Source organism: Megascapheus bottae, chromosome 10 (genome assembly GCF_031878675.1).
Source record: "Megascapheus bottae isolate mThoBot1 chromosome 10, mThoBot2.hap1, whole genome shotgun sequence".
In the NCBI taxonomy this organism is placed as follows: domain Eukaryota; kingdom Metazoa; phylum Chordata; class Mammalia; order Rodentia; family Geomyidae; genus Megascapheus; species Megascapheus bottae.
In genome coordinates, this window is record NC_143518.1 from 9,971,183 (window position 1) to 9,996,705 (window position 25,523).

At 38.6% G+C, this 25,523-nt stretch overlaps 2 protein-coding genes across 2 annotated transcripts; one reads left to right on the forward strand and one right to left on the reverse strand.

The window, feature by feature from the left end:
• LOC150057544 (olfactory receptor 2AK2-like) lies at positions 1 to 927 on the forward strand. Its single transcript, XM_090340201.1, has one exon. The coding sequence runs from the start codon at positions 1 to 3 to the stop codon at positions 925 to 927; it is 927 nt and encodes a 308-aa protein (XP_090196327.1).
• A 9,514-nt stretch (positions 928 to 10,441) lies between these two features.
• Trim58 (tripartite motif containing 58) lies at positions 10,442 to 19,927 on the reverse strand. Its single transcript, XM_090339739.1, has 6 exons — positions 19,499 to 19,927; positions 16,362 to 16,457; positions 14,019 to 14,249; positions 13,391 to 13,413; positions 13,198 to 13,298; positions 10,442 to 11,031 (listed from the first exon to the last, which is right to left on the reverse strand). The coding sequence occupies exons 1-6, from the start codon at positions 19,925 to 19,927 to the stop codon at positions 10,442 to 10,444; spliced, it is 1,470 nt and encodes a 489-aa protein (XP_090195865.1).
• Positions 19,928 to 25,523: the final 5,596 nt, after the last annotated feature.

The window sequence follows — 25,523 nt, forward strand, 5'->3', positions numbered from 1 at the left end:
ATGGAGACACGGAGCAATCAGACTGCTGGCATTGATTTTATTCTCCTGGGGCTGTTTCACCATACACAAGTGCCCAACCTCCTCTTCACATTCATCTTCCTTGGATTCCTTGTTGCCATAGTAGGAAATGTTATGATGATAATCCTCATTGGGTTGGACTGTCGCCTCCACACGCCTATGTACTTTCTTCTTAGCCAGCTTTCCTTCATCGATATCTTGTATAGCTCAGCTTTTGTCCCCAAGATAGCCATTGACTTCTTGTCTGGGAGGAATCACATTTCTTTTATTAGCTGTGGGGTTCAGTTCTTCCTCTTCATGCTACTCATGGGAGTAGAATGCCTTCTCCTGGCAGTCATGGCGTATGACCGCTATGTGGCTGTGTGCCATCCACTCCATTACTCAATTCTCATGCGCCCGACTGTCTCTGCTTCCATGGTGACGGGAACGTGGCTGTGTGCTCTGCTCAATGCCCTGGCTCATGTCACATACACTATGAATCTACCTTACTGCTCTTCCAGGCAAATCCATCACTTCTTTTGTGAGATCTCAGCACTCCTCAGACTGGTTTGCATGGATACTTCTCTTTATGAAAACAGTCTTTTCATCAGTGGGATCGTTTTTCTGCTCTTTCCAATATTAGCCATTCTGGCTTCCTATGGGAAAATCCTCTCCACTGTTGTGGGGTTAAGATCGAACCTGGGGAAGAGAAAGGCCTTGACAACCTGTTCTTCCCACGTGATTGTGGTGTCTCTCTTCTACGGCACAGCCATTAGCAAGTATTTTCTTCCCAAAGCTTATCACAGTGCTGAGCAGGATGAAGTGAACTCCATCTTCTACACCATCCTCACACCCATGCTCAACCCCCTCATCTACAGTCTTCGGAACAAAGAAGTGGCTGGAGCATTCAGGAAAGTTCTGGGAAGGTAGATTTGCTAAGCAAATTGGCATGAATTGAAAACAAGACAAGAAAGAACAAGTTGAGTAGAGACAGACAAGGCACAGTCAGCAAATGCTTTGGGTCAAAGCCCTTCATCCTACACTTGACCAATTGCTAATGACCAGAATTCTCTTTCGTGTGAGAGTCACCAATCCACTAAACACAATGCTCTACATTATAAATATACCCTAGTCATCGATGGAAACCAAACTTGTTTTATTAGAAAGCAAAATTTTGAATCTTATTCAATATTGACTGTACGCTGAATATTATGCTACTTATTTTAAAATGGAATTTATTTGTAATAATTTGCCACAAAATTATTTTTCATTTTTATGGTAACATGTTTCAATGAGTAGATTGACACAAATACTTCTGCTGCTCTATTTTTTATTCCTTTATTTGGAGATGATATTATGATTTTAAATATTTAGTAAAGATATCATGTTTTAACATTTAGTAAAGATATTATGCTTTTAATCATTTAGTAAAGAGTGAAGCACAAATTTAGATTTTGATATGATATACCATGATAACTGTAGAATTTTGACCTAATTGACTAGTTTTCTACTTAAAAGTTATCTTATTGAGCCATCTACTTTATCCTTTTTTCATAGTACTTTTATATAAAGTAATTTTTACTTGATAAATATTCAAAGATAACACACTAGGTTCAAGGAATTATTGGTATCCCTCCCATAAGCTTCTTTAAATATTGGCATTTACATTTAGATAACTAAGCTAAAAATAAATTGCACTCATTTTTAATGAGTATTTATATAGTACCAATTTCTACCATCTGAGCTATACTTCCATACCAGCTTTTTTTCTGGCTAATTGAATAAGAAGCCTCACAGATTTTTCTGCTCTAGTTGCCCTAGGTTCTCTTAATTTCAGCCTCATGAGTAACTAGGATGACAGGTATGAGCTATCCACCAGCTCTAGGCTTTAGCATTCTTTCTTATAGGTTTTATTCATAATACAGTACCTCTTACACATTAGTTGTATTTATCACTTTTTTTCATTTATAATCTATCCATATAAGGCTTTTAAAGTACTACTCTCACTATGCATCCTCTATCTGAATTTATTGAGATTTCACTTGGCAGATTCAGTTCCCAGAAAGTCTTTTCACTCTTTTGGTTATTTTCCTATGTGATTAATGAACTCTATTATCTTCCAGCACTTATAAATAATGAACAACTCACTTTAAAATGTTCATGTGGTTTGTGTATGTTTATTTGTGTGTGTGTGTGTGTGTGTGTGTGTGTGTGTGTGTGTGTGTGTGTGTGTAGGTATGTTCCAATCCAGGGCTTAAACTCATCTGTTTTTTTCAAGGCTAGCATTCTACCACTTACACTATATCTCTAATTATGGCTTTTGAGCATTAATTGGAGATTAATTAATTGGAGTCTCACGGACTTTCCTGCCCCACTGGCTTCATAGATGGATCCTATGATCTCAGCCTTCTGAGGAACTAGGATTATACCTAGCTTAAAAGATTATTTTAGCTACATGCAAAATTCTCAAATAAATTGACTTATAACAGCAATTAAATAATTATAATTTCAAATTCCTCATTTACAACTTCTTTCATTTTCATAGAAAGGATATATTTTTATAGTTGATAATACATTCTCATGTGTCAAACCTATTGTAAAGCTATAAGTATATGGTGATTATATAGGCAGTAAATATTATAATTATTTTACTGAAAAGAAGAAAAAACAGCACATGCTTGAAACAACAATTAACATCAAGAAATGTAAAATAATGGCATGAATAAGGCTTTCACCTTTTCTAAAAATGCCCACATTAAATTTTAATGCTGAACTTTCTTTTTAAATGAAAACTTACCCTCGTTATTTGCAATAGGTAGTATAATTTTGCATTTTCATATGAATACAACTTTAATCAAATGCAGTATTGTGTGTGTGTGTGTGTGTGTGTGTGTGTGTGTGTGTGTGTGTGTGTGTGTTTCTAACAGGCAAACTCCTGAAAACTGTAGAGGAACTTTCCTTGTTCTGTTATCTCTGTTATAGCTGTATCAGTGGTCCTAAGAATATATCTATTGATGTATTTGTTTATGCGTGATACCTGTTCCGTGACTATAAAAGCTCAAAAAACCTTTCTACAGTAGAGCTAGCTAGCTACTCACCCTGCTCATTCACATTTGACTCAATAACTAAATGTTATTGAATTGGTAGCCAAGAGCTGCCTTTGGCCACCATGTTCATAGAGGAAATTGAACATGCAAGAGAGAAGTAAGCAGAGAACCTTGGATCACATCAGACAGATATACCTCTTTGGTAGTTGTCACCCCAGCTCCCATGGTAGTCTGTATTCTGAAAATCAGGATGAAAACAAGGTGACTGGTCATCAAAGCATCCTTTATCCTCTTTTTAGAATTAAGTGATAAGCTAACAAGTCACTTTATAAAATGTATTTGATGTAAGCAGGTTAAGTTTCAGAACTGCCAAGACCATCAGTGCATAGGTGGGTCAGAGATTTCTGACAATATAAATGAATTCTGTCTGCATGTTGATGTGAGGAGAAGGGTTAGTGAGGGAGTGGGGTACATTGGGGGCCCATTTAAAAGTACTATACAGGAGGAGCTGTGTAAATAGGTACATATGTATAACCCTTCCCATTATAGTGTGTCAGAGATTTTTTTTTGCCTGTCCTGAGGTTTGAACTCAGGTCCTGAGCACTGTCCTTGGGCCTTCTCAAGTCTAGCACTCTACCACTTGAGCCACAGCACCACTTCCAGCCTTTTCTATATATATGGTACCAAGGAGTTGAACCTGGGCCTTTGTGCATGGTAGGCAAGCACTTTACCACATGTCAAAACTCCTTGCCACAGAGATATTTTAAAAGGCAACTAGATATTGAGGTTCATCATATACCACCTTAAAATATGATCATAAGAGACTAACATATGCTCTTGAGTATATTCGTTGTCCATATTGATTAACTTCAGGCTATCACACCTTGAGAAGCCAAAGCCATTTTCATACAGCCCTGGGGAAGCTGCTTTCTGTGAAGGAAATATCAGCAGAGGTCTTTTAAGAGGGTCTTTCTTAAGGACAGAATTTTAATTTTTTTTTAAGTTTTCCACTTCTACTTCCTTACAGGGTAAATTATGCTAAGTATGGAAATTTAGTCCAGCTGATCAACGTCAGTCCTTGTGCCCAGTATGAGAAGAATTTTAGAAAAACACCAATGTAACCAAGTTTATTAGGAAAAAATATGGTAAGGAACATGATTACATGGCATGATGCCATGGGAAAACAGCATTACAATTCACCTCCAGCCATCTTTGGAGTACAGACCTGTGCATGTTTTTTTTTAAATACAGAAGACAGTGGTTTGCAGAGTTTGAGTGTAGGTTACAGCTGTGACCTAGCTGACTCCTAAGTCAGTTCTCAGTTTCAAAGTTTGAGCGAGGTTATGTCTGATTCCTATGAGATGATTTCTTAGGCTCCATCATGTAGCCTGGCCATTATTAAGCATTATACTTATTGGGTGGTGATCTGTCCTGAATTTTTAAGGTTACTTTGTATTAGTGATTAGTCCTGTCTTTCTTGAAATCCAAAGTGATTGCAAGATGACTGACTGCCAGGAAACTGCTTAGAACAATGACAAACACAAAATGGAAGCGAAGATGCCTAGCTTTTTTTTTTTCTGCTTTTAGGTTGTTTATGACAGCTGGGTGTGACTTTGCCTAACAAGATGACTTCATACATTTGGCATTCCTTACCTCTCCATCTCGTTGCCCTTCTCCCCTATATCCCATCCACACGTCCCTTTTTCTGTAGCTGGTGATTTTATTCACATACAATTGTAAGATTCCCCTGCATATGAAAGAAGTTAAAGTGACTTTTTCCCTCATTTGATTTGCTTTTACATCAATTTCATTCAAATCCCAACTAAGAACCTAGACAGGGAAGAAAAACACTTTTCCTTTGCCAACATAGACAACTGAGCAAACTTATCTCGGATACTGGTGCTTACACACCAGCTGTGAGACTTCTTTGTGTTCTATGATTCTGTAATTTCAAACAGCCTCAGTCCTGTGCCTCAGACTGGGTTTACTCAATTCCCACTCTGTTTAGGTTTTCCTTAATACATTGCTATCGTATACTGCCTGCTTTTGGTTGTGACCTGATATGACTTCTAATTTTGCATGCCATAGCCTGTATTTCATCCTTATGTGTTCCATTTTCACATTTAAATAGATAGGGCTTTTCTGAGTTCTATATCTCATATTATTGTACTTGCTGGAATGAGCCAGTGAGAATGTATAGTCAAGGTACAAAGTGAAGAGTATGGGTGGTGGAAAATTGCTAAAAAGAAAGGAAACACAGAAACTAATGAAGTTAGTGCTCATAAGGATGTTGGACCAAATGACTACTCTGGGCAAAAGGCTAAGCAATACTGACACCTGCCAGAAATAGAGTGCGTTGCTCCATAGGATGGGACTTTACAAATTATAGTATACGATTAGCAATATTAGCCTATAGTGACCCTTGTTAAGACTCAAGTCTTAATAATTTTCTTTACTATTCTTCATTCTCCCATGAACTCTTGGTTCCGAGGTCACATATTAAGGACTGACTCTCTTATGCATATCATGCAAAACAGCACATAGCTGTAACTTATGTTAGTTGGCATATTTGGTGTGAATGATCCCCTTCCTCAGTCATTCAGCATTAGGCCATCTTATTCCTCTCAAACACTAGTTTGCAAGATCAGAATCCCATGAAGTACCCAAGTTCTCCTTCCAATAAGCTCTGCTTGTTTTACACATATTAAAACCCTCCTGAGGATGGCATACTTTCAATTCAAGGGAGGAAACAAGACAGATTTTTGTGGGGAAACTTCCCCAAGCACAAGAGAACAGACTAGAGAGCTGAGAGAATGATATGTGAGAAAAGATGACTCAACTCTGCACCACCCATTCCTCATGTGATTTCCCTTGTCCTGGTAGCAGATCTGGTAGAAAGGAAACTGAGAATCATGTGAGATAAAATGTCATATACAGAAAGGAAGAAAGAAGATTATGTAAATGTGCCACTTCTCTTCATTCCAATGAAGAGAGAAATCCTGCCATATTCCCAGTTCCATAGTTCCTCATCTAACATGATAGTAACTAAACCTACCTTGTTTATCTTACAAAAGTCTTCCAAGATGTTTTTAATGTGCACACACAGATACTAAAAGCTAACAATTACATGAGTTTGCATGTATGTTAACTAAAGCTGATCATGCAAATATGGAATAAAAGGAAGAAGTCAAAGGAGTAAAAAGAGAAAAATGAAAGTCTACATGTGCAAAGAATATTAACATATCTCTAAATATATTTTGAAACCAAATAATTTAAACTGCCAGCATTTTGGGACATCCTTAGTCTCCACTTTTTGAAAGTGGAGGATCACAGCATCACATGAGCTACATATTCATTTGCATGCTAATACCACATCCCAAAGGCTCTTTTGTAAATTACTGGCACCACAAAAGAGACAAATTAGAGTAAGTAAGGACATTTGTTGGAGGAGATCTGGACCCTATCTTATAACAAAATGGATCGCAATTTCTTGGTACACATATTTTAAAAAAACTATTATAAGAAGATGTAACTTATTTCTTCTGATCACTTTTAAGTCAATCTCAGGAGCAAACTGTAGTTTTCAAAAAGTATGAGGTGGAGAAGAAGTTGTCAAAATAGAATAGATTGGGGAAAGAAACTCATCCAGTTTTTTGAAATATAGTCATATTTCCATAGATCTACAGCTTAGGAAAACTAGAATTTAAATTGTAGGCTTGACATTTTTTTTGCCAGTCCTGGGGCTTGAACTCAGGTCCTGGGCACTGACCTTGGAGACATTTTGCTCAAGGCTGGCACTCTGCCACTTGAGCAGCAGCACCAATTCCCACATTTTTTCCGTGTATGTGGTTCAAGGTAGTAGAGCCCGTGGCTTTGTGCATGCTTGTCGAGCACTCTACCATTAGGCCATGCTCCTGGCCCAACATTTTAATTCTTATCAGTGGTTAAAAAAAACTTGGATTTGGGTGTAGATGGTTCATGCTTGTAATCATAGCTACTGATGAAACTGGAAGCTGAGGATCTCAATTCACAATTTCCCTGTGCAGCAAAGTCCATAAGATTCTTATTTCTAACTCCTGGAAAACTGTATTTGGTGCTATGTCTCAAAGTAATAGATCACTATCCTGGACAAAAAAGAACTTAGAGATAGTGCCCAGGCCCCAAATTCAAGACGCCTTACACTCCCCCACCCTCTCAAAAATAGAAAAAAATAGTTGGAAGTTGCTAGAACAGTACTAATGATATGTGAAAGAAAATAAAAAAGAAGTAACAATTATCTGGGCTAGAAAAACTCCAATACATAAGAAAATAGTGTAAAGCCTAGTGGTTGAGTGCTTGCCTAGCATGCACAAAAACCTGGGTTCGATTCCTCGGTACCACATAGATAAAAAAAAAAGCCGTAAGTGGTGCTGAGGCTCAAGTGGCAGAGCTCTAGCCTTGAGAAAGTCCAAGGACAGTGCTCAGGCCCTGAGCTCAAGGCCAGGACTGGCAAAAAAAAAAGAAAATAGTGTAAAGTGGTAGGGAAGTGATGGGAAGGACATCAGATCTCAGACACCTTAATTATTGAATGTTCCATAAGTTCAGATGAAGATAGACACATAAACCAAGAATGGGTCTGCTTTGTAAGAAAGGTATATTCCATATGTGCTCAGAGAAAACTCTCTGCATTCCTTTCCATCTTAATTTAATGTTGACTTGTATGAGACAATGTAGAATTATAAAGTGTCCTTGTGTTGACACAGGGAATCATTTCTCCAGAAGGCTCAGTGAAACTCTGACTGTACAAGTGATAATTTCACTTTTATCCGTGATCTTTATATATTTGCTTCCTGTGCATTTTTGCTGTTGTTCTTTTCCTTTAGCACTTGGCATTACATATTCTTAGACATTTATTGTCTAATTACAAACAATAATGTAACTATAATATACTATATTTGGTAAAACATTTGGATTCCATCATTAATTCTGCTTTTTTGATATTTAATTATTTGTTCATTCTACAATATGCATTCACCACATACAAATCAATATTTGAAATACTCAGAGTACTTGTCAATAGATACATATCTCTCCCCTCATGATAGTGATATCCTATCACTTAAAGGCAAATAAATTAACAAATAATTAAATAAACACTTAATAAATAAGAGAACACTGTACACACCCTGTAAGGGAAAGCAAGCTTCTATAAGGCTGAAGAGAGACCAGCAAGGGGAGCCCTGAGTGAGCCTTGGGAGAGTAGCACTGAATATTCTCATCAAGAAGCAGGCTGTTTGGAAATTTAGAGGAGGAAAAAAAAGGAATCATGGGCATCAGTAAAGAATAAATTTCAAGAACAAATCCCAGCTACAGGAATAAACTGGTAATGAGAGGTAAATTATTTGGTATAAACTCATATTTCAGGCTAGGGCATTTGGGCTTACTGAAAAGAGAAGCTGGAGATGAGGACAGAATTAGGGAGAGGACTGGAGTTCCCTTCCTCCAGGGCCCTATGAAGAATTCATTGCAAACCACTGCAGTGATAGCATTGTTTGGTGCACAGATGCCCAAATCCAGCTGTGGTATTGGGAATGAATGTGAGAAGGGCAGACTGGGCCAGGAACTGGGAGGAAACCCTCAAATGCAGCAATCTGGAGTTTGGAAATCAGATTGCCACCACAGTAGCACAGTGGTTTGAGTTGACCTCACTCTGAGCACCTTCAGATGGCAGAGCCTCAGGCCTACTGTTAGTGAGAGGTGGATGCAGAATGACAAAGTCTAGAAAGAGGAACTTGAAATCATGCACTAAAGCAGCAAATTGAAAAGTGTTGCCATTTACACAAATGAGGAAGCCTTTCTATTTTTGCACTAAAGTGACTGGGAGGGTTTGGGTTTAGACATACTGAGTTTTCTATATCCATGTTGAAGCCAGTGTTTTGTATAAAAAGCTCATATTTAGAAAAAAGGATAAGGAAGGTCTGGAAATAGGTAAGGATTTCAAATTTTCTAGACATCCAGAGGAAATTGTGAAAACCTTTTGGGAATTACAACGTAGAAGACAATAGGTCCTAGCAGAAGATGCCATGCATGAAGATTTGTAAGACTAGAATGCAAAGGATGAAGAAAGACTTGGCATGGTTTGATGATGGACTAAACAATGCTAAAATATACAATGTGATGATAAAATTAAGGGGAAAGGATGAGGACCATGGAAAACAGACTATGGGTTACATAACAGGAAGAGGAAAATTTGAGGAATTAGGGATATTGGATTCACAGTAGTGCATTTCATAACTCTCAAAAAATAGTTCCAGGGTCCAAGATTATAGCCGAATGGTAGAGTGTTTTCCTAGTATGCAAGAAGCCCTGGGTTCAATTCCTTGTTATAGTACCACAAAAATGAAAAAGCAAGGGCCTGGAGTTTGGCCTAGTGGTTAAAGTGCTTGCCTAGCAGGCATGAAGACCCAGGTTGATTCCTTGATACCACATATATAGGAAAAGCCGGAAGTGGTGCTGAGGCTCAAGTGGTAGAGTTCTAGCCTTGAGAAAGTCCAAAGACAGTGCTCAGGCCCTGAGCCCAAGCCCAGGACTGGCAAAAAAAATGAAAAAGCAAGAAGTGGTGCTGTGGCTCAAGTGGTAGAGCCCAAGTCTTGACAAAGGTCAAGGACAGTGCCCACACCTTGAGTTCAAGCCCCAGGAATGACAAAAATATAAATGAATACAAAATAAAAGTAGTTACAGAATGAGGATAGGACAAAAATCAATATGATGATAGGAGACATAAGTGACAAAAAGTAATATAAAATAATGTATGTTAATTTAGGAAGAAATATAAGGCTTAATAATAAGAGGTAAAGAGCAAAGAGAGAACAAGAGAGAAAGAAGAAACAATATCAAGTAAGAAATAGGAGAAGGAAAAGTTTCAGAATCCTAGATCATATCTGGAACAATATCAGACTGTTTTAAACCAATTGAAGAATTTCCATAATTCCAGCATTAAGATTAAGGCAGGAGAATATTAAGTTTAAGTACCCCTGGATTACATAGGGATATCCGATTTCAGAAAAGAGATTTGTCATTTCTAAATCTTAATATATAGAACGTGAAGGGTGAAACGACATGGAAAAGAGTAGATAAAGAGAAAGCATTCAATATACAGGGAGTAATGTAAAATGTAACCCATATAAACAGATATGTAGGCGTCTAGAAACAGTTTGATGAGCCTGCTCCATTTCCAAAATTATTATACTCAATTCCTGCTTATGCAAGTGTTTATCTTCTCTTTTATCCTCACTGGATAACCTCCACCACAGTAATGCACAAAGTACTGTCCCAATGTGCCATTTGTTCAGTCTTCATAACCTGTGCTCCACTCCAAGGTCTTTGTCAGAGAAGCAATGTGTCTTAAGAATGCACCTTCAGGGCCTCTCATCTCTGACAGAAGCATCAAGGTCAAGAAGATCCCTGGCTGCCAAATCTCCAGCCTCTCCTGCTGTCATAGGCCGCAAGAAGAGAGGAGCCATGTCACAGATGAAAAAATAAGGCCGGAGAACTCCAGAGAACACTTGGTTGAAGGTGTAGATGTGAGATCCATCTGAGACGTTGTAAAATGAGATTTCCCCGGCTTCGTAGTCCAGGAAGATGCCCACGCAGCGAGGCCGCTCTGGTTGGATAAGAGGCACGGATGGGGAGGCCAGCACCATGTACTCGCTCCCTTTCAGCAGCCATACGGCCCAGACGCCATGCTCTGGGGAAGGTGTGCTTTCCCCCTTTCTGGTCACTGTGTCTTGGCAGACTCCTAATCCCCACTCCGCTCTTTCTCCTACCACCACTTCCCAATAGTGTCTCCCGGAGGAGAAACTCTGCAGGCCCAGAACACAGGGCCAGGTGTCAAATCGCTCGGGATTGCTGGGGACATCTCTCCATAGCTCTGCATCCTGCACACTGCGCAGATCTGCGGTCAAGAGGAGGCTGGGATGCGCCGTGGAGGGGTCCAGCTTTACATCAACTGTGAAAGAATTGTAACTCAAATCAGAAGGCATTACGAAAAATCCTAGGGCTCTTCGTTTTCTTGTAGTTCTGAGGACTGCTTCAGTACTATTACAGAGTTACAATTCCAGGTGAAAAAACAGTCTAATTGCCCGGTTTCTCTATCTCTGTCTCTCTCTCTGATAACTACTAGGCAAAGACATACAAGCGTTTCACCTGGCAGTTGGCTGACACTTTCCTTATTTTCTGGTGTAGTCTACCATCATCTCTGCTTATCCCCCAAATCCAGGCACAACTGTTGACAATATCTGAAATCAAATACACGAGCATATAGATTCCTTTGGTAGAATATCCCCATATGTGAATTCTTTGTTGACAACATGTAATAAACTCCCATTCATCTGAAATCTATTATTCAACATTATAACACTATGATAGGCAGAATTCTAAATTCATCCCATTTTTATATTCTGTATTATTCATCCTCTTAAGAGTGTGATAATATATGACTGTAAGTGGTGGTTACTCTGGTACAGTGAATGACATGTACTACAGCATCAGGAACACTGTTCAACTTACATGCAGAGTTTCTGGATACTCATTAGAGTTTCTTATACTCATTAGAATTATTTGCAAATATTCTGATACCCATGTTACATGAAAGGTATATATTATAGTTTGATAGTCATGTGACTCTTTAGCCTGTGTAAATGTTAGGAAAGTCACATGGCCTACTTCAGTATGAATTTGTTTAAAAACACTGAGCCATCACTATGATATTTTTAAATGAATATTTGGTGCTTCATCCTTTATATGACTCTTGGGGTAGCCTGGTCACGCTAGAGGTAAGTGTTCTTTATAAAATCAGATGACTAGTGGCTGATCTCCCCAGACAACCTCACGATAGAATTATTTATCTGGAAAACATACTCTGAGATTCTAGACCTGAAAATTTTAGTCCTCTATCCCTCTGAGGAGGAGCTGATAAATATTAAGCTGATAGGCCAATGACTTAATTATTACTACCCAGTGAAACTCCCTTAAAAATCCAAATGAATTGAAGACTTCTAGATAGATTAAAACATAAAGTTTCTTGGGAAGAATGGCAGCCAGAGAGAGTGGAATCTCCTATCATCAGATCTTTACAGTTAACCATATTCATTTATTTAACTTGGCTGTTCATTTATTGTCTCTATTACAGCCTTTCCAATAAATGAGCTCAAGTAAATGTTTCTTTGAGTTTGGTAAGCCTGTCTAGAACATTGGACCTCAGGATGGAATCAGGAAACACCTGATTTATAATTAGCTGGTCAGAAATACAGGCCACAACCTGTCATTGACATCTGAATTTGAAGCAATATCCTTATGAGGTAGGCACTTGATCTGTGAGATATGCTACCACCTTTATGTGGATGGTGTTAGAACTGACCTGCACTAGACACCCAGAAACATCAGTGGAGATCTCATCTGTGCCTAATGAGAGAAACACATATACATTTTAGTGACTATGGTGCTGGTGTGTGTGTGTGTGTGTGTGTGTGTGTGTGTGTGTGTGTGTGTGTGTTGGGATTGGGGGGAGGGGAAGGGACTGGTTTGTTTAGCTAGGCAACAAGGGCTCACATATATAATCTTAGGTACCCAAGAAGTGAAGACCTGGAAAAATGAGATTTCCCAGCCTAGTCAGATAAATTCACCAAATTTTACCTCTAAATTGCTGACCTAAATGATAGAAAGCAAGCTGAGCCAGATATTACAAGGCCTTATGTTCAAGTCCTGATAACAACACACACACACACTCTCTCTCTCTCTCTCTCTCTCTCTCTCTCTCTCTCTCTCTCTCTCTCTCTCTCTCTCTCTCTCTCTTACACACACACAAAGGTGTATTACTTCTTGTTTCGTGTTTTGTGCTTACATGCTTGTTTTTAACAAACTTGCCATTTTCCATAAATACAAGCACCAGGTCAGAAGGTGGAGCTCTGTCAGAGTGAGAAAATACCACACAGGAGCCCATACAATCTGAGAAGGATAATAATGCTCCTAAAGTCTACCTTAGTGAGTTTTGCCTCTCAGACTTTGGGTGCACTTTTGCTATATTGTTCTTCTGCCTCTGATTGGTATATAATAAACTGTAGTAATAGACAAGCCTTAGGTAATTGAGCACCCTAGGTTCCAAGATGCAACGTACCTTGGAATTTTCTCAGCATTTCCCTCATTCCAGGAATGCGACATAATGTCTTCAGCTCCATAGGTATGGTTTCTGGTTCTAGACGAATAACTGCTGTACTTCTAGAAGAGCACAGAACCAGCAGATGCCATACAGTTAACAACAATTTATTCTACCCCTACCAAACCCAGGTCGGTATAAAAGAAAAACATACCTGCTCAATGCATCTCTCACGCCCTAAAAGAGAACCATGGACAGAACTGAGTGAGATCTTTAACTACTACTAGCAGTCAGATGGGAGGTGCACCATAAAAATTTCTATAAAGATTAATACAAATTGTTAATATTTAAGATAAAATTGTATAGGAGAAGGGCCAGGAATGTGGTCTAACAATAGAGTGCTTGCCTAGCATGAATGAAGGTCTGAGTTTGATTTCTCGGTACCACATACTCATAAAAAGGCAAAAGTGGTGCTGTGGCTCAAGTGGTAGAGTGCTAACCCCGAGAGCCCAAAGACAGTGTCCAGGTCCTGAGTTCAAGCCCCAGGACTGGCAAACAAAGAAACAAACAAATAAATAAATAAATAAAAACAACAACAACAACAACAAAAAAAAACTTCTCTACAATCCCACAGGATTGTACCTGCTCAGTTTGGCCTAGAAAGACAAGACCATCATATAATGTCCTTGGGAGCTATAACATGGTAACTCTTTGTATAGATAGGCTAAAAGTATCTGGGACTTTAAAAGTTAGCAGGTCTGAGAGCAAGGGGCACCAATGTGCACACATACACTCATAATATGGGCACTGCACCTCTGCCTGAACCCCTGATCCCAGCTCACCTCCAGCAGACCAAGGGCTGGCTGCTGGCACTGTTGCTCCAGCTCCTCTGCCAGCTCCTTCAGGGCCTTGTTCTGCTGGACCAGCCGGCTCTTACAGTCCCGCAGTCTCTGAAGGGTTGCCCGCTCCTCCTCCTCCAGCCGCCTCAGCTGCAGCTGCTCCTCCTGGGCCAGAAAGCCACGGTGCTTCTCAAATTCCAACCTGAAGCGCTGTCTCTGCAATTCCACTTTCTCCTGCATGACATGGTAGGCCATGTCAGCACAGAGTGGGCTAAAGAGGACCCAGGCCCCAGACCCCTCAGGCCTGCAGCTCTGTGGACTAATCAGCATTCTAACAACACACAGAAGTTATAGGCTTTTGACAAGGGATGTGTCATGCAGAGTTGCCAAACTCAGAGTCTGACAAAGTGAGATTCTGTTCCCAATAATGCTGTAGATTTGGAGGCATTTATATACAAGATTCAAGAAGAATATAGGAAATGGAGTTGATAATGCCTACAGTTCAGAACACAATGATTAGCATAGTATAGACACCAACAGAAGTTCCAACTCAAGTATGCAAATGTGAAGAAGATATTTATATTAGATAACATGAAACCAGCCCTTCATTACTGTTCATTGCAGAACCAAGACAGAACTCAATGTAACTACGGTCACTTATTTCATGGTTAACTTTAATTTACTATCCTGGTTTCTTCTCAAATCTCACTGCTACAATTTCTGAGTAGACCCAAGGAAATTTGTTGCTACAAGGTTACCATATCCAAATTTTGTTCTCTTGAGATAAGAATATATAGGAAGCCAGTGTGAAAAAAGAGCAAATGACCTTTCCTAGAATCTCTCCATCTTGAATTATCTGCTCTGACTTTAGTCTTTATCATTTTGGAATTTCATTGAAAGTCAAAAACCACCACATTTGAAAATCCGGTATCAATTGTCTCCAAATCTCTTAAGGCAATGTTATCCTCATATTTTTCATTCCTATTATCTTTTACCACTTCCTAGATTGCTCAGTTCATATAAACTTGATATTTTACTAAAGTCACAGAACTCTGATCTTGCAGAATGATTTCTGAAAGACAAAGCACATGTAAATTATATGCATTGCTCCTCACATTGTCTATACTATAGAATAACAGGTCTGGCATCTCAATTTACTGGAAAAGAGTAGTGATATATGTGGGGCATAAAAAATGATTTTAGGAGAAAGGATTTGCTGATTTCATCATCTCTTCATCATATCATCCTATTTAGTATTATGATAACTGCAGAGATAGTTTTTTTTTTTTTTGCCAGTCCTGGGCTTAGGCTCAGGGCCTGAGGACTGTCCTTGAATTTTTATAAGGCTAGAATTCTACCACTTGAGCCTCAGCACCACTTCTGGCTTTTTCTAAGTATGTGGTACCAAGGAATCGAACCCGGGTCTTCGTGCATGCTAGGCAAACACTCTACCACTAGGCCAAACTCCCAGCCCCACAGATAGGTTTTTACAAGAGTTATCATACCTGACTTTGTTACATGTAGCTCCTATAGGTACATTACTGATAGTGAAGATCATGAAGATTCACTTGACCTTGAACAGGGATCTCATTATTATCTCAGTGCATATGATGTACACATAGAGTCTATATACAGTTTCACAGTCTTACCACTACTGAAAGTTTGACATGATAATTTTCTGTTGTGGGGGTGTGTGTACCTGTTCTGCACATGGTAGGGTATTTAGCAGCATTCCTGACCCTACACAATAGGCAGAACACATTATCCTCCCAGAGATATGACAATCAACAAGATCTCTAGATACTGCAAAACACCTGGGGAAGGTGGTAAAAACCACTCCAGTTTAAGAACTACAGAGGTGTGTGTGTGTGTGTGTGTGTGTGTGTGTGTGTGTGTGTGTATGCACACGTGTGCACATGTAAACATGTAAACATGTGTATGTATAAAAGAAAATGATAAGAAAAAGACTAGAGGATGTAAAAAAAGGAATATTTGGGTTGATGACTGGAAATAGGCTTCAAGTTCTTAGTATCATCCTATATAGAAGATGATGACTATTAGGTGTTATAGTCATATTATATTACATTTATTTAATCAATTTACTTTTATTAATTACAATCATAGATCCTAGGGATCCAGCAGTGACTGGATAAGACTGAGAGAGTAAAGGTGTTCATGTTAAGTTTGGACTGGATAATGTCAATGCACATAAACATTACAAAAATGAACAGTATAATTGGAAATATAGGGTGATCCAGGTTGGCACTGACATATTGTTTATTGAGCAACTAGGAGATGTAGCTCTTCTAGCCAGATAATCTTCCTGAAACAACAAATTTCTCTTACCTTCCAAATGACAGTCTTCTTCCCCACATTGGCCTCCTGAGTCAATGCCTCTTCCATCTCTTTTCTCACATGTTCCAGCGCTATCTCCAGCTTTACCTGTTTGGAAAGATAAGCCAAAATCACTACAGGTAATCTTGCTCAGGACCTAACATCCCCTAGATGTGGAAAAGCAGAAAGAGCAGATAAAAACATGTAAAAATTTGATATTAGGCTGAGAAGCAATGGCTCATGCCCCTAATCCTAGATATTTAGGAGGCTGAGATCTGAGGACTGTAGTTCAAAGCCAGCCTGGGCAGGAAATTCCATGATACATGTCCAATGAAACCACCAAAACTCCAGAAGTGGAGCTGTAACTGATCTTGTAGAGTGCTATCCTTGAGCAAAAGAGCTTAGGTACAGCAGCCAGACCCTGAGTTCAAGTCCCAGGAATGGCACACACACACACACACACACACACACATTGTGTGTGTGTGTGTGTGTGTGTTTGTGCAGAGAGACAGACAGTGATAGAATTCATCACTAATACCAAATAAAAAATGTATTTGTCAAATATTCATATGTCATGAGATTTACAGTAGTAAAACTGTAATCACCATGGTAAAACTATGAAAATGAATGCTTTACATATATAATATAAATTATATTAACAAGACAGAATATAAATGATGTGTTCTGTAAAATTTAATAAGAAACAGTCTTAATATAAGTTATATATTTTTATAAAATGTTAATTTTAAAGAATTATTTATAATTAGTGTATAAAACTAGGTAGTTGTAAATGAAAATGTTTACTTACAGGAAACGTCACTGTGATATGATTTCTTATGGTAAATAAAGTGCTTAATAAGAGAAGCATTAGAATTGTTAATTTGCCCAGAAGAACCCTTCCTGGGTAACATTTCAAATAAAACAAGTATGTAAATAAGTAAATAAACTAATATGTTGAAGATTTTATAAAGAAATAAAAATAATAATACAACACAATTCCCATTTCTTGTGAATGATAGGTCACTTTTAATAGCTATACATATTTTATTTATCAAGACTATCTACAAACTACAAAAATAAAATACATTTTAAGAAAAAATAACAGTGCATCAACACAGTGATTAAAAATTCTATGTGCTCATTGTTTTATGTTTATATATTTTATTAATTACTTAATTAATTTTAGGTAGGTCTTATAATATAGCACAGGCTGGTTTTTTGTGAGTATTTTTTGCCAGTCCTGGGCTTGGGCTCAGTGAATGAGCACTGTCCTTGGGTTTTCTCAAGGCTAGAGTTCTACCACATGAGCCACAGAACCACTTCTGGCTTTTATTTATGTATGTGGTACAGAGGAATCGAACCCAGGTCTCCATGCATGCTAGGCAAGCACTCTACCACTAGACCAAACTCCCAGCCCTGGTTTTGAACTCACTATCCTGTCTTGCCCTCCAGACTGTGGAGATATCAGCACAGTTTACAATCATCTGGTTTCAGAAGTATAGTATATAATCTTACACATGAACAACATTAGACATTTTATGTATAATAGTTTCAGGATTTCAATAGGTAGAAACCTAATGTTTAAATCTAGCTAGAAATTATGTAGTGCCTGTGTTATGAAAAACCAGGAAATATACTTCCAAAAATGCCCCCCAAAATGGAATAAACAATTTTTATTTTAAAACAAATAATATAAACATTTTAAGAAAGCTAAAATTTGCTATGTTGATGGCATTTGTCTTGATATTCACAGAGAATATAGTACATTTTAATACTTGTAGAAGGAGAAAAGTTCCCTAAGACTCAAGTAATAGTGAGCAAACATGGGAGGGGAAGGAAATGGGTCCAAATTTGAGTACAACAGTGATTAGGCGAGTTTTGCTGGATCCCGTGGTTGGTTAGGATAAGAGAAATAAAAACATAACTTAGGGTCTTGGAACATCCTGAATGACAGACTAAGAGGCTGAGATAATATTTGTTTGTTACTTATCTGAAAAATATAGAAAACACTTAAAACCTTTGCCATGTTCTTTATGGTACTTTCAGGATTTAAACAATCATAACATTAAAATCTAGCTAGAGAATAAGTAATATCTGAATTCTGAAGAAAACAACAGAATCCAAAAGTTGAAATCAGGGGAAATGTTTATAGGATGACATGGAGAGATGAAATATCCCCTATTCACAATTAAAAATAAAAAGAAAAAAAACATTTTAAGAAAGCTGGTATGTGCCATCCATCCATTCATGTGTGATATGATCACTTTGGTTAAGTATGTCAGTAGATTGAAGATGACTTTCACCTCTTTTGCTTTAGTAGGTGTTTCCAAGGCTGAAGATTTAAATATGATTATGAATGAGCTTTTGAGGCTCTCTGGTGTGGAGAATTCTATACAATGAAACCTTATGAAACTGTACGAAATTCTGTGAAACAGACCCCATATTCCAGTAAGGATCAACTCCTCTTACAGGATGTTTGAATCTCAAATTTTCTCCTAGATCCTCTTCAAGGAACAGACTCACATGCAACACTTTAAAGGGACTCAGAGACCACGCCCAGTCAGATGCTACTGTTTGGAAATGGCCAAACTTCAAAGCTTGTTTTGGGAGCAATACAAACTAGAGCTAAATACGATACAAACAGAATAGAGCAAAGTATTGTTTATAATAAAAATCGTTAGAGATGAAGACCAGGATGCACTGTACTCACAGATTGACACGTTGAACTGAAACTCTTTTGTACAGCTACTTAACGATAATAAGGGAAATGCTAACGAAGTTATTAAGAGTTTACACCGAGAATGTACCACAGTAACCTATAACTCTCTACCTTTTCCAGTCAAGGGACTCACCCAGGGTTTGAACAAAAAGAAAAAAAAAGAAGAAGAATGGTGAAATTAAAGGGGGAGGAAGAGCTTTCAGCCAAGTTGTGAGAACAACCAAAAGTCCCAGCAGCATCTGAACTTTTTGGGCTGAGCTTTCAACCAGACCCAGTGAGCTGTGGGAGAGGGGAGGAGGTGGGGACGCTGGGGGTGGGGAGTTATTTAGGGGACCCAGTGGGGTGGCTTTTGTCTCTAAGCAAGTCCTTTTCCCAGATCCCAAGCTTGGATCTTCAAGAAGCACCCACAGCACCCAGGAGCATCTCTCACCTGGTAGCCCCTGGCGGCCTCCTGCAGGGGCAGGGTGCTGTGACCCCGGTGCTCCGGAGTGGTGTCACAGACCCAGCACAGAGCCACCTGGTCCTCCTCGCAGAAGCGGCTGAGGTCCTCGCCATGCCGGGGGCACTGGCGCATCCGGGAGGTCCCGGCCCCCAGGCCGAGCCCCAGCTGCCGCACGCTGTCCACCAGGCTGGCCAGCTGCCGGTTGGGCCTGAAACTCGAGGGTTTGAAGGGGCTGCGACACTGCGGACAGGCATAGACGCCCCCCTGGGAGCACTCGGACTTCTCGCAGAACTCAGAGATGCACCTGAGGCAGAAGCTGTGGCCACAGTCCACACTGATCGGCTCCTGCAGGAAATCCAGGCACACTGAGCACCTGGCCTCGTCGCGCAGCCGCTCCCCAGGAGCGCAGGAGGCCATGGCCCCCAGGCGGCCCAGGCTGGGACCCGCGCCTGGGACCCGCTGAGAAGAAGCCCAACTGGCCTGAGGCTGCTCTATCTCTGTTCCGGGTCTGGCACCCGAAGGGAGGAACCTCAGGGCCGCAGGAGAAGCGGCCCCAAATAGGTTTTATCAGCTCCCTGGCTGAGGTCCAGAAGTCTTAACTGAGCCACTCCTGGTGGAAACGCACAACTTAAGCTCAACCACAAGGTAAAATCAACACCCAGCACTGCTTACCAACCAGGGAGCTGAACACTTCCTCTTTAAAATTTTTTTTTAATTATTTTTTTTTTCTCTTACAGAAGACAGCAGTCTCACTTGAGTATAGTATAAAATCATTTAAGGTGAAATGTGATGAAAGTTTCGATTTTAACTTTAAACATTTCGAAGTTTAATGTTAAAGTTAACCAAATTTTGTCATTTCCTGAATTTACAAGATTTCCTGATCATGGGATTATCCTATTCCAACTGAAATATCTGCCTATAGTCTACCATAGGTACTTGGCCTTGAGGGCACACTATTGCCTCCCAAGGTAACTCTGTGAAGTGAGAGGATATCCTGTGGTCCTGACCCTGAGAAGGAGCTTCTGGTCTTTCAGTTTCACTGTCAGTAACTTTGGAGTACAGCTAAGCTCTTTTCTTCCATATATATTGGACTACTTGATGGTCTTCTCATGGCATAATCATTACTAACTTTTTTCTTTATATGGGATACTCATTTTTCTTAATCATTCTTTGCAATTTTACATTTTTAAGAATTTTCCACTTATTAGTTCATGATAAAGAAATGAGACACCATCAGATGGGGAAAAAACAGAATACATATGTACAATATTAATAATAACACCATACCCAGTAATAATTCTGAATATGATAAATATCTAACCCAGTTCAAGGACAGCCCTACCATGAATAAACATTTCCTAGTGATCGCAAAACATACTTTGGAAGTGATGAGTTTGTAAGTGAAGATGTGTGCTAGAAGGAATAATTTGACTATGGCCTATCAATGCTGTAGAGATTTGAGCCAGGAGCAAAATGATTAGACAGAAGAGTTATTCAAGGCTGGCTCAGGATGAATATGGTGAGCTCATCAATAGCATCCATGAAATAAGCAAATCATTTCAGAGTCTGCCATCACAGCGACAAATAGCTCACTGTGGAGGAGTTTGAAATGGTGGTAAGCCATATTTTGGCAAACACACACCTGTTTGGGTAGCCTCGAGTCTCAGATGTAGCATGGAATACTAAAGGCATGGGAATAAAGAAAGCTAAATCATCTAGAAAGGAGGCGGTCTCAGTTGACAGAGATTAAATAAAAAATCATTCAAACAGGCAATTGCAAACTAATAACGAAAAGAGAAACACCTCTCACTAGTTCTATAGGAATATAGCAGAGGAATCCACTCAGGCTGGTTTGTGGACCAGAGTCAGATCCCAGAATGTCACTCAAGTACATTGAGGGTGTGTGTCAGCTGACAATTAAGCAATCCCTGCCCCAAGCTGTGCAGGCAGAAGAGAGAATATGCAAAATGTATCCAGGTGACATAGGATATATTGGGACAACTCGGATTCATTTGCAAGAAGATCAGGCTTATGGCTCAGGTGGTGCTTTCTGAGGTTCCACAGTCTCTGTGATAAGTACAAATCTTGGCCTAGAGTTTCAGCAGGGAGCTGAGACTGAAGGATCTTAAGGACAACTGAGAAAAGGTTAAGTAGATAATTGAAACAGATTCTTTAAGAACAAGCACAAATATGAGCAAAATGTTCAGGATGAAAGCAAAAGGGCAAAGGGCTTAAATTTGAAATGTTTCCTGGGAGTGGTTTTCTTTAATAGAGGAGGAAGCATTTAACTTAGATTTGGGTTTATTCCGAATCTTTCTTTAAAGAGAGCACATCTTTATGCTGATCCAGGCTGATCTAATGCACCACTCTCCTTGCTTCCACTTTAATCTCACCCTGTGGCACATTCTCAAACTACATGGGCCAAAATATTTTAACCCCTCTAACAATCTCTTTCAATAGGCCTCTCCACTTGTGCTCTGCCTTCTCTTTTCTTCCATTAGTTTATTGAAATATGGAACCCCAATATTGTTTGAACATTTCTCTCCACTCTCCCATCTTAATTTCTTTGACATGACATATGGGTCCTAAAATAGGTTCTTCTGGGCATTAATAATTATTTCCCGATCATAAGCCCTTTTGGTCAAGATACTCAGCCATCTTGGATATGTTTTATCTCAACAGGGGTTGTCCCTCTGAGCCCTACAATACCATTCTCAGCCCACTTTACAATGAAGAAAAAAGAAAAGAAAGTAAGAAAAAGAAGAGAGAAAGAGAAAAGGAACAGAAGGAAGGAAGGAAGGAAGGAAGGAAGGAAGGAAGGAAGGAAGGAAGGAAGGAAGGAAGGAAGGAAGGAAGGGAGGGAAGGAAGGAAGGAAGGAAAGGAGAGAGAGGAGGGAGGGAGGGATGGAGAAAGGGAGGCAGGAAGGAAGAAAGGAAGGAAGGAAGAAAGGAAGGAAGGAAGGAAGGAAGGAAGGAAGGAAGGAAGAGAAACAACTTCAAGAGAAACTGATTCAGCATCTTTGTTTTTGCCTGTGATTGCAAAATAACTTAGTTTGTTTGCATTATAGCCATATCATGATCCCGTATTTCTCTCTGAATATTTTTTCTTGTCATAAAATAAACTTTACAATAATTTATATTTGTCATTTTAAGTATACACTTTAGTGGCTTTAAATATACTTAGATGTATTGTTATTATGTCCAAAACTCTTTCATCTTGTACAACTAAAAATCTGCCTATTAAACAATAAAATCCTTCAACCTAGACACCAGCATTCTATTCTATTTCTATTAATTTTAACTACCCTTAGGTACCTGGGATAAATAAGCTAATATGGAGTTGATAACTGATATATTTCATTTAGTAAAATGCTCTCATTGTCCGTCCACTGTGCATTATGAAGAGGTAATGTCTACACTGACAAACCTGAGTTTACATTTTCTCAATAAACTGTATCTCTCAAAAGTAAAAATAAATAATTTTGTCTAAAGCAGTAGAAAATGCTAGAACATATTCCATCTTTGGAAACCAAGGGATCCTCCTACATCTAGCTATCTAGCTGGATACAGCATGAAAAAGTATTACTTTGTTTTTACAACTGTCAGAGAAAAGTTATCTATTATTGATTTTGCAGGCTCTATCATACTTCCATCTGCAAGCATGCAGATAGTAGATGATTGGCATCAGATATGTATTACTCATACACAAGAAATAGCCATTAAATGGCATTTTAATGTTTTCCCTAAAATGTAACAGGAAGCAAGTCCTATAATGGTAACTAACAGGAAACATACAAGTAGCCAAGGTAAAAGTAGCCAAAAATTAGTCAAAAGAAAGTTAAAGCTAGCCAAGACACAAGTGGTACATTATGAACCAATCTATGTATACTCCTGATGGTATTCATAAATTGTTCAGATGTAAGACATCAGTTGCCTAACTGTGGTTGATACTATGGATATTTTGAAAGATATACTTTTGTCTCTGCTTTCTTTCTATTTTCAAAATTTCTAAGAACTGTATACATGAATAATATTAATTTAAGGAATGCATATTAGTTAGATAAACTACCGACAAATAATAAATGAGACAGTTTACATAATTAAATTATTTGTGGGATTCACTGCTGTATTGTAATGCCAAATGAGTCCTAGGCATCGGAAAATACAAGTTTGCTGAATGAACCACTAAAAACCAAAAGCTACCCTTTTTTTGTTGTTGTTAATTTGCTGATTCAATCATACATTTGTATAGTAATAGAGCCAAATTTAACCAGAAATGTTAATAAATTAACACTACTGATTAGAAGCCTTTATATGTTTAGATTGTTTTTAGTTTCATTATATTAAAATGGATTGAAAATAATTTTTTCTAAGCCATCTTGTAAAGTTGTAACTTCTACAGTCTCTCACATCCATATAATATGTTTCCTTAGCTAAACTGAGATATTCACACTTGGAATGGACTTGGTACAATTTTATTTAACTGAATTACTGACAATGCTCATAGATAACAATAGTCAGCTACACCTTTAATTCAGGTGTAATGGTGAAATACTATTCAACAAAAATCACATATTAGATCTCCATTCTCCATAGTTTATGCATCAACTGCCTACTTGCTTGGTTGAAAAGAAACATCTTTTGGCACAATTTTAGTTCAATGTCTTTAGGAAAATTCCTAAGTCAATAAAAATTATCCCTTTCTAAACAATGGAACAAAGTCAACTCTCCCAAGTGTTTCATTAATGCTAAAACCTCTGTGGGTAACACGGGGTCTCCAAAGGTTGATTACAGAAGAATATCTGGGGAATCAATTCTCAGGAGGTCTAGGCCCTCAAGAAAACCAGGGTCACTGAAAGTGCCGTCTATTCTTCCCAGCACCCATCGCCAGCACGATATGGCTCACTTCAGATCTCTCTGTGAAACCACAGACTGGATTTGGGTGAGGGTGGGTGACACAGACAAGAAAACAGGGGCCACCTTGTCTCTGGATGGTGGCAACAGTGTTATGCCAGGGAGGCTCATGCATGGAGAAATCCAATGTGGTATATCGTCATAGTGTCAAAGGACATACCATTCTATTTTGGTTGTAATGGTAGATATTGGATTCTAAAGTTCCACAAACCTCAGTAGAACATTTCATCTGTTAAAAGCAATTTTAGCTTGTGCAGTTTCTCTGTCTATATGTCTAAATCGTTTTAAAACAAGATAAAAAAATAAACCATAAATATTTCTCCAGAAAACAAAAAGCCATATACTTGACCATGCAGGGTGGTACTGTAAACAAGAATATTACACATTATGTTTACTTTGTATACTTGAAAAGAAAGCTACAGGATTGGATCTGAGGCTATCTGGTTGTCCTGGCACTGAAGCGAACAGCACTTGGGGAGGTAGATTGTATTTTCAACTCCTCATGATGAAGACAATTTCAGCTGTGATTACAGAAGTGATGAAGGTCTCCTATGTGAGTATTTAAGCAATGGATGGCAATGAACAGTTGAGTTTTCCTGTACATGTGTGTGAGGTGGAAGGACTTCTATGACTACAATGTGAACTGGATGTTCGCAATAAGTATATAATGCTGTTTTGCCTTTGAGTCATTCATCGTTCACGTTAAATTTGGACACTGATAATTTGACATGAGTTCTACAGAAACTTAACAAATGTGTGACACCCAAAACAAGAAAGGAAGATTTTCCAACACATTGCTTCTTTAGTAACATAGCTCTTTAGTATCATAGTTCTCTCTCAAGAAATATTCCGTCATATTTTCTTTTTTCAGAACATATTAATTTATATGGTTTAAATGACTCATAACTTGGTTGTTTACTCTGTGCTTTAAAGATAAAATGATAATAATTATTCTGAGATAATTTTATTCTGAGGTAAACACCATAGTTTTACCTTGAATCCCTGTAGAAGTCTCATGTAGAATTTCACTGGAACAGATCCGTAAAATGAGAAATGAGACTATGAAAATTTCCATGCAAAACATATAGAGAATTTACAT

Bases quoted from the DNA above. Each gene is read 5' to 3' on its own strand.
- Trim58 (XM_090339739.1), bottom strand. From the start codon at position 19,927: ATGGCCTCCTGCGCTCCTGGGGAGCGGCTGCGCGACGAGGCCAGGTGC. The intron at 13,299-13,390 runs GTATGTTTTTCT...GTGCTCTTCTAG, and splicing joins GTGAGAGATGCATTGAGCAG to AAGTACAGCAGTTATTCGTC. The intron at 11,032-13,197 runs GTACGTTGCATC...ATTCTTTCACAG, and splicing joins AATGCTGAGAAAATTCCAAG to TTGATGTAAAGCTGGACCCC.
- LOC150057544 (XM_090340201.1), top strand. From the start codon at position 1: ATGGAGACACGGAGCAATCAGACTGCTGGCATTGATTTTATTCTCCTG.